The 10,129-nt window shown below is 37.0% G+C and overlaps 1 protein-coding gene across 1 annotated transcript; it reads left to right on the top strand.

The window, feature by feature from the left end:
* Window positions 1-7,206: 7,206 nt before the first annotated feature.
* Window positions 7,207-9,824, top strand: LOC121512204 (CMRF35-like molecule 2). Its single transcript, XM_041791363.1, has 4 exons — window positions 7,207-7,283; window positions 7,450-7,761; window positions 9,653-9,741; window positions 9,783-9,824. Exons 1-4 carry the CDS (start codon window positions 7,238-7,240, stop codon window positions 9,822-9,824), a joined length of 489 nt encoding a protein of 162 aa, XP_041647297.1. The 5' UTR covers window positions 7,207-7,237.
* The last annotated feature ends 305 nt before the right edge of the window (window positions 9,825-10,129 follow it).

The following is a 10,129-nucleotide window of genomic DNA, read 5'->3' as shown; positions in this document are numbered from 1 at the left end:
AGCCCTACTTTAATCTATTAAATGTTGCGGTGGTTAAAATTTAAAAGGATTTACTACTCTAGAAGGAAAATATGTAAGATGTGGAACTTAAAAAATAATCGCACATTAAATCGCCATTACAATGTTGGAAAAAATAACCACAATTAGATTATTTTCCCAAATCATTCAGCCCTTGTACAGACTCAGGGACAGTAGATTAGTGATTGAACTGGACATCCAGTGAGGAAAGAAGCTGTAAGAACTACATATACTTATAGTTCTTACTTAGCCGAAAGTTTTGTTAATGAGCATTTAGGTATGTTTTATATGTTATAAATAATTTCTACTTTAATGTGTTAGGCCTTACACAGTATTCTCACAACAGGAGCTGAAGGCCATATAAGAACAGTGTGAGGCCTTACACGTTCTAGAAAACTAGAAAATATATATAATATATAATAAATAATATATACCTTCAAAAATCCTAAGTTTAACACTTGCTAGTTTGTAGTCTTTAATAATAAATATTATTTAACTGTTATGGTCAGAAGACAAAAAAAGGCCTTGCAATGTAATTCTGCTTCTCCTCAAAATACAGACAACCCACTTTGGACCCATGGACTCAGTGTCCAATGTGTGTTAGTTATAATAGTTTTTAGCTTTTGCATGTTGCAAGGTTTTCTTTCTGTCACTTAGAAAGAAAAGGTTTACCATCATCTTCCATTGTATCACTGGAATTACAGCTTGAGACGAGACAACAGAGATCTGAATACAGTGTTTGTTTAATTGAACTGAACTGGGATGATTTGGAGAGGCATCAGTAACCTACTGTCCCACTGGTTAGGGTGATCTGGTGGAGCATTCACTCCCATGTGTGTTGCCTTCCTTTCAATAAAACTGAACTCCACAAGATGTAGGTACTTTGCTTTAAATCAATGTTTTGTTTTCATGGATGAATGTCACATATTGAGAGAGAAAATAAGTTTGAAAGTGTAACGCCTTCAAAATGCTTTTCATGTCTGCCAGAATGCATCAGCACTGTCAAAACAGCTAGACTCTGGGACAATAGATCACCATAACTGGAAATCTAGAGAGGAAAAAAGCTGTAAGCATTGTGAATTTGAAGAAATAGAAAATGAAGTCCACTTTCTCCCATCTGCCCACTGCATGAACCTGAAAGAGCGTCTTGAGCCAAGATACAGCAGCAGAGTCACAAGAGGAACTAATGTGACTCTTCAGCTGAAGAGCCACAACTTAAACACTAAATGGCACTTTTCGTTTGTGAATGTCACAATGAAAAAAAAAGATTGTGTGACAATGTGGAGTAGGCTTTAAGATCTGAAAAAGCAACACATCATGCAGTGATCTAAATAAATTTTACAAACAGATGAGAAACAAAGTCATTAAGTTAGTCTAGAAAGGTTTACCAAGCAATTTCTAAGCCTTTGGGACTCAAATGAACAACACCAAGAACCATTATCCACAAATGGGGAAAACTTGGGACAGTGGTGAACCTTCCTAGGGGGAAAATTGATCCAAGAGCGCATCAATGACTCATCCAAGAGGTCACAAAAGAACTCAGCTAACTGCTCCTCAAAATGCAAATAACCCATTTTGGACCAGTGGACACAGTTTTTCATGTGAATTTTTTTTATAATGATTTTTAGTTTCTGCATGTTCTGAGTGTTTCTTTATGTCACTATTGCCAGTTTAGATAGTTATTTCTAGTCTAACATGACATTTTATGAATGCACTTTAAGGTCTGTTCAAATCATTAAACATCAGCTGTGTGTTTAAAATTCAACTGGACTGCAAATTTTTAAAGGATTAACACATATCAATCAACACTGAAACACTGATGTTCTCTTTTTAACTTCTGCATTCACATAATTTATTCCCAGGCATCAGACATTACCCAAGACAGACTATTTTACATTTATATTTTTATTCATTTTCCAACACATGTACAACTACTTCCTCACAGCAGAAGGAGGACAAATTACCCTCTATAATGAAGAGAATTAGGAAGTAGGCCCCCAGTCTTATTGTGCGTTGCCTCAGACTGTTAATGCCTCTCCATCAGAGACATGGCTTTGCATATCAGCTGCCTCCTCATCCTCACTGGACTCACAGGTAAGTCTGAGAAAACACCGTCATAATTACCTGTTTGAACTAGCCTCATAGAGCACTGGCAGAAGACATATGATACATGTATTATATTATTGCGACACCACAGCTTATATGAACATAGAAAATGACATTAAAATACACCAGAGGGTTAATCTAAGTGAGTGCATGTTGTAAAATGCTGTGTTTTCTTGCAGGAATTTTCAGCATATCAACAGTCAGAAGAGTATAAGTGAAAGCTGGAGATTCAGTCTCTATTCCATGTTTGTACGAAGCAAAGTACAAAAACCATGTGAAATACTTGTGTAAAGGATGGAATCAGTGCTCATCTGTAGTTAAAACAAGCCAACAAAGTTCACACAAGTTTTCAGTCTCTGATGACAAAGAGCAAAGAGTCTTCACCGTGACTATCAACAATCTGAAGACAATGAAGACACAGATTTTTACTGGTGTACTGGAGATGATCGGACAGGGAGATGATAGAGCACATATTTACCTGTCTGTCAGTGGTAAGAACCCATATTTTATATTTTTCCAAATTTCAAATCCAATGTGAGGCTGTTAAAACACTAGACAGGGTTTAATAATTTTCTATCAATTCTATTTTGCAAGTTTTACGATGAGATGTTTTTGAAAATATCTTTTAGTAACTTTTATTCAAAGCTCCTGTGATTAGTCTTGTTATGTCAGCTTCCTCCTCAGTTGTTGGTTGTTAAAAAGCAGTTAGCTCACTGCAGTGTGTCCAGGACCTGGTAGGCTTGTCCTGACACCAGGGGTGACAAGAGTTGACCGTATGCACCATGGAGGGGGCAGCTGGCAGGATACCTGGAGAGATGGCATATGGGCCTGGTGCAGGTCTGGAAGATGACCGTCATGAGGCCGGAGCAGTACAGGACCAAGGATGAAGAAGTGTGGCAGAACTGGCATATACTCCCAAACCTGACCTGACTGTGCATATCAAACCGTGACCCCCAAACAGTCACAGTTTGGGATGAGTGCAAATACCATTACACCCCTAGCAAATATGCATATGAGCTGAGGTCTTCTACCAGGGCTGCAGTTTTTTTTTTTTGTTTTTTGTTTTTTTAACCAAAAATACACCCTCATACGTGCAGAACAAGATAAGCAATACAATGTTAACAATTATATCCATAGATTTGATTATCTATGTAGTTGACTTTTTTTCTTTTAGATTATCCCTCTCTGTATGTGGATGATCAGTGGATTACAGCCTATGAAGGAGATAACATCACTATCAAATGCTTCAATCGTTACGGTGGAGTCAATCAGTGGTGTCGTCTGGGTGGCACGTGTGAAAAGCTCATCTGGATGGATAAATGGAACAAGAGTGTCCATCACTGAGAGTTCTAATAAGTTTTTCACTGTGAATATGTACAGTCTGAGCATGGAGAGCAGCGGCTGGTATATGTGTTACAAAGACTACTCTCAGGTGGCAGTACACATCAATATCACTAATGTAACCAGTGAGTACTTGTTTTTTTGTAGTTATAAACATAAATGAGGGACAGTTATTTGCACAAGTTTTGTTGAAAATAAAACGGCTCATAAATTTTGTTATCCTTGTTAGTTTGTCTGTCTGGTTCTTGTATTTATTTATTTATTTATTATTATTCAAAGTCTGACTCTTTCTCTCCTCTGTTTCCTGTCCCAACAACTGCAGCTCAAAATGAACAACACAGGTAGAGAGACCTTTCATTCTGGTAAAACTGCGTAGTTTGACCGTTAAAGTCTGGATTTCCTTAAATAACCTGAATGGCCTTTCTTTGAATGTATTGATGCTGCAGTGCTCTGAAGATGCTCCTTATTTTTTTGCGCTTGTTGACGTTTCTGATGATGACGACTTCGGTCACTTGGTTCTTCTTTAAAAGACAAAGTGAGTGTTTTCTTTACTGTTGCTTTAAATCAAATTTTTCACTTTCAATGACAACTGGTGACATTTTCATTGAAATCTTAAAATGTTTTAATGTTTCTCATTCAGAACAAGCCAACGTAGAATCATCTGCAACAACGGTGCGTCATCATACTAAAATATCTGACAGAGACAGTGGAACATATGACTGATACCAAGCCTAAAATACCTTCACAGTGTCTACTGAAATAATATTTGAGTATTTACAGTAATTACAGTAATTACAGTAAAGCAGTCAAAGATGTCACCCTTACTGAGAAATATCTCACTTCCAAAACAGTTAGACATTAATGAACAGATGTAGTTGTTGGTCTTCATTTCTTGTTTTTGTAAGTCATTATTTCTTTTGCTCTCTGGTTTGACAGACTGAAGAGGAGCTAATATACAGTGCTGTATCAGAAGGTTGAAACCACAAGACAAGTAAGGCATCTTTTGTTCAATTTTAATCAAATATTAAACAATCCTCTTTAGATTTTCCTGGATTTTAAAGGACTAGGTTTTCCTACAATAAGGCCTCCTGTTGCTTTATTTGTTAGCCTCAAAATGACCTTTCTGAAGTTAGTTATTTTTGATTGTTCCCCAAGCTGAACAGGAAGTAGCTTTCAGTTATGCTTAACTTGTGAGAGAAACCACCATGGCCTGAGCGATGTTTCACCGGTCTATTTTAAGCCTGTCTCTTTTTCGATTGAGTCAGACCCTGAAAGCGATGTGATATACACCACTGTGGTTATAAAACAAAAACAAAGGTACTATGATAGCAGCAGTCACACAAAGCTAAAGTGTTCTTAAAAATCCTTTTATTAATTCACTTAAACTCTCATATTTCTTCCTTTTTTAAACAGGATGAAGTAAAAGCTTTGTCACATACCACAAGGGGTCAAGGAGACTAGGAGTGTGATGAGACATGAATCTCATTAAAAAATAAAACATTTTTTTAATTTTCTTTTTTAGATTTTAGAACATTTATCTTTTTATTAAATTAAAGGTCATAAGATGCAATTATTCCAGGTGCATTTTGAAAAGTTTTAACTTTTAACTGTCTTTTATATCATTGCTTAGTTTGTCTTGTGTAGCCATGACTCAAACATGCATTTAACAGCACTTTATGCATGTTAATATTCTGTCACATCCTGATGACTTCACTTCCTGTTGCTACCATTACAATGAAAATAAAGATAATGGAAGCAGTCTGATAACCAAAAACTAATTGTATTTTATTCTAGTTTGATATATAGTACAAGATGTGACATGTTACTCAAAGTCAAATAACTTTTGAACCATAAATCATAGCCACTTACTTTTTCTCCCCTGGAATTCCTCCAATGTGCTGTTCTAATAAAACTATCCACACCTCTGTAGCTCTTACAGAGGCTTTCCTAGCGAACTGCAAATATTTTGTACAGGAGGTCTCCATGATAAATGTGAAATATAAACATGTAATGGGTATACGAAACAGTCCATCTGGCCTGTCAGGTTAAGGGCATTTATGCTGACAACAAACCAACAAAGTGATCCTTGTAATTCTCTTTGGGCTAGGCATTTTGTTTAAGCATGACACAATAGTAAAAATTAGATCAATCACTCATCAATCATGTATATTTGCAGACATTTTACCATTCATATTAGTACCATACATGCTCTTATTAGCTGAAGTGAAGATACTCTCATGCATCCCAGTGACTTTTTGACACTCTTGAGGCCTGGTCTCCTGTAGGCCACCAGGCTCCTTCCAGGCATTTACCACTCTGTCACTTTCTCCTGCCTGCTCTTCATCCAAAGTTTCATCATCCTCCATTGTATCAGTGGAATTACAGCTTGAAATGCTATTAAGAGATGTCTGAATACAGTGTTTGTTTAATTGAACTGAACTGGGATGATTTTGAGAGGCACCTGGCTGCAGACATCAGTAACCTACGATGTCCACTGGCCCACACTGGCGAGGACAATCTGGTGAAGCATCCACTCCCATGTCTGTTACCTACTTTTCAATGAAACTGAACTCCACAAAGTGTTGGTACTGTGCTTTAAATCAATGTTTTGTTTTCATGGATGAATGTCACAAATTGAGAGAGAAAATAAGTTTAAAAGTGTAACGCCTTCAAGCCTCGCACTGCTTCAGGCCTTCAAAATGCTTTTCATGTCTGCCAGAATGCATCAGCACTGTTAAAACAGCTAGACTCAGGGACAATAGATCACCATAAGCACTGGAAATGTAGAGAGGAAGAAAGCTGTAAGCATTGTGAATTTGAAGAAATAGAAAATGAAGTCCACTTTCTCCCATCTGCCCACTGCATGAACCTGAAAGAGCTTCTTGAGCCAAGATACAGCAGCAGAGTCACAAGAGGAACTAATGTGACTCTTCAGCTGAAGAGCAACACCTTAAACACTTAGTTGCATGTTTTGTTTCTGAACATCCCAACAAAAAATGATTTTTTGTGTGACAAAGTGGAGTAGTCTAGATCTTTAAGCAACACATCATGTTGTGATCTAAATAAATTTAAAAACAGATCAGAAACAAAGTCATTGAGTCAGTCCTGAAAGGTTTACCAAGCAATTTCCGAGGCTTTGGGACTCCAGTGAACAATAGTGGGAACCATTACCCACAAATGGGGTAAACTTGGGACAGTGGTGAACCTTCCCAGGAGTGGCCGGCCAACCAAATTAAGTCCAAGAGCGCATCAACGACTCATCCAAGAGGTCACAAAAGAACTCAGCTAGCTGCTCCTCAAAATGCCAGTCACCCATTTTGGACCAGTGGACACAGTTTCTAGTGTGAATTTGTTATAATAATTTTCGTTTATGCATGTTCCCACTGTTTCTTTATGTCACTTTTTCCACTTTAGATATTTCTAGTTGTTTCTAGTCTAACATGACATTTTATGAATGCACTTCAAGGTCTGTTCAAATCATTAAACATCAGCTGTGTGTTTAAAATTCAACTGGACTGCAAATTTTTAAAGGATTAACACATTTCAGTCAACATTGAAACACTGCATTCACACAATTTATACCCAGGCCTCAGAAAATACCCAAGATAGATTATTTTACATTTATATTTTTACACATTTTCCGACCCATGTACAGCTACTTCCTCTCAGCAGGCGGAGGACAAATTACCCTGTATGATGAAGAGAATTAGGAAGTAGACCCTCAGTCTTATTGTGCGTTGCCTCAGACTGTTAATGCCTCTCCATCAGAGACATGGCTTTGCAAATCAGCTGCCTCCTCATCCTCACTGGACTCACAGGTAAGTCTGAGAAAACACCGTCATAATTACCTGTTTGAACTAGCCTCATAGAGCACTGGTAGAAGACATATGATACATAAATAATTGTCACACTACAGCCTATATGAACATAGAAAATGACATTAAAATACACCAGAGAGTGAATATATGCTGTGTTTTCTTGCAGGAATTTTCAGCATATCAATAGTCAAAAGAGTAACAGTGAAAGCCGGAGATTCAGTCTCTATTCCATGTTTGTACGAAGCAAAGTACAAAAACCATGTGAAATACTTGTGTAAAGGATGGTATCACTGCTCATCTATAGTTAAAACAAGCCAACAAAATTCACAAAGGTTTTCAATCTCTGATGAAAAAGAGCAAAGAGTCTTCACCGTGACTATCAACAATCTGACCAATGAAGACATGGATGATTACTGGTGTGCTGTGGAGATAAATGGACAGGTAGATGATAAGGCACATTTTCACCTGTCTGCCAGTGGTAAGAACCCATATATTATCTTTTTGCAAATTTCAAATCCCATGCAAGGCTGTTAAAACACTAGAGAGGATTTAATTATTTTCCATAATCCTACTTTGAAGATTTACAATGAGATGTTTTTGTTTTAATATCTGTTTTTGTCTTTTTATTTACATTTTACTGTTTCTCTTTTAATTTCTCATGTCTTTAACTTTGGTCCTCTTGGTCTCAGCCTGTGTAGCTGGGTTCCTGCATTGCCTGGGTTCCCACCATTAATGGTAGACTACTGTTGTCTGTGTCTTGCCTGCATCCTGATGATATTCATGATGTCTTAGTTGTGTTGTATGGTTTCATGTCTGCACTCTGATTGATATCTGTGATGTCTTAGTTTTCATTGCATCACATGACGTCTAGGTTTTGATGTATTTGGATGTTGATGAATTATTATCTTGTCCTTATTTTTGGTTAGTTTCTTGAAATGTTTGGATTCTGCTTTAAATGTTTGGATTCTTCTTGTCTTCTGTTTGGGCTTGTTGCTTTGTTTTTCTGCTTGCTTCTGCACATGTCAAAGCACTTTGTAAACCCATGTTTTTAAAAGTGCTATACAAATAAATAAAGTTAAGTAAAGTTGAAAATATATTTTAGTAACTTTCATTTAAAGCTCCTGTGATTAGTCTTTAGCTGGTTGAAATAAGATGATCAGAGAGAACACTGATAGTATAGAGTATTTTAACGCCTGCAGCTACTGCCACAGGGTAGCAGTCAGATGAGGTGATGACCACCAGCACTTTAAACAGAATCAGAATCAGCTTTATTGATCAAGTGCTTACAAAAAAAGGTGAGATACGATCTTCCTTTACTAGTCCCACAAGGGGAAATTGGAAAAAGGGATTTGACTCATGTTAGTTTTGCCCTCAGTGTACAGGAATTGAACATTTAATACAAAAAAATAATACAACTGAAAAAAAGTATACTAATTTCAGATTTAAATATGTACAAGCTTTTGTTAGGTATTTTTCTATTATTTACAAGTCTGTGTACAATGATGGTAGGGATGCAAGATGTGTAAAGGCTGCAAGGATGCTGACTAGACATGGTCAAAAGTATAAAATATGTAATGATGTGGGCAGATTTACATGAGGTGGATGGCATAATTAAAATATTAAGATAGTTTACATTTACTAGTGCAAATATTATGGATGTAACAGTTTGCAGGGGTCAAAGTTGTGCTCATACCTTGGTTTTGGGGTCACAGTTTGTTTCTGGATTCAGTTCCCAGAGGAATATGATGTCCCAGATTTATACAACTAAGTTTTCCTTTTATTTATTTATTTTATAACTGACCAGTGTGCAGCATGTATGTCAGTGAAGGACTATGCTGGTGCAGCTGGTGTTCTCTATCTCTGCATATCTGTGCCTAGCTTTAAAACATATTACCGTGCTAAATAAGCAAAGTGTCTATTGTAATGTATTCAATCCCCTCAGCTTTAACATCTGGAAGCTTGTTAAAATTGGCACAGAGTCGGGGAGAGGGAGAAGAGGCCGGTGGGTCTCATCGCCCCTCTGCTTCTTTATCTGCTTACTTTTTCCAGCTTCTTCTCTGTGAAGAACTGTGACCCCCAAACAGTCACAGTTTGGGATGAATGCAAATACCATTACACCCCTAGCAAATATGCATATGAGCTGAGGCCTTTTACTACAGTGAGCTTTCCGACAGTATTTTTCATGCCAAAAACTCAATTTTATTTTCTTGTAACAATTTCGAAAATACCAGGGCTGAAGTTTTTTTTTTTTTTTTTTTTTTTACAAAAAATACACCCTCATATGTACAGAACAAGATAAGCAATGCAATGTAAACATTCATATCCAGAGTTTTAATTATCTTTTGGGCTAATTTTTTTTTTTCTTCCAGGTAATCCCTATCTGTATGTGGATGATCAGTGGATTACAGCCTATGAAGGAGATAACATCACTATCAAATGCTTCAATCATTACGGTGGAGTCAATCAGTGGTGTCGTCTTGGTGGCACATGTGTGAAAAGCTCATCTGGATGGATAAATGGAACAAGAGTGTCCATCACTGAGAGTTCCAATGAGTTTTTCACTGTGAATATGTACAGTCTGAGCATGGAGAACAGCGGCTGGTATATGTGTTACAAAGGCAACTATCAGATGCCAGTACATATCAATATCACTACTGTAACCAGTAAGTACTTTTTTTTGGAATTATAAACATAAATGAGGGACAGTTATTTGCACAAGTTTTATTGAAAATAAAATAGCTCATACATTTTGTTATCCTTGTTAGTTTTTCTGTCTGGGTCTTGTTTCTATTTTAATGTCAAAGTCTGACTCTTTCTCTCCTCTGTTTCCTGTCCAAACAACTGCA

The sequence above is a fragment of the Cheilinus undulatus genome, linkage group 7 (genome assembly GCF_018320785.1).
Source record: "Cheilinus undulatus linkage group 7, ASM1832078v1, whole genome shotgun sequence".
In the NCBI taxonomy this organism is placed as follows: domain Eukaryota; kingdom Metazoa; phylum Chordata; class Actinopteri; order Labriformes; family Labridae; genus Cheilinus; species Cheilinus undulatus.
This window is presented reverse-complemented; position numbering and strand designations above follow the sequence as displayed.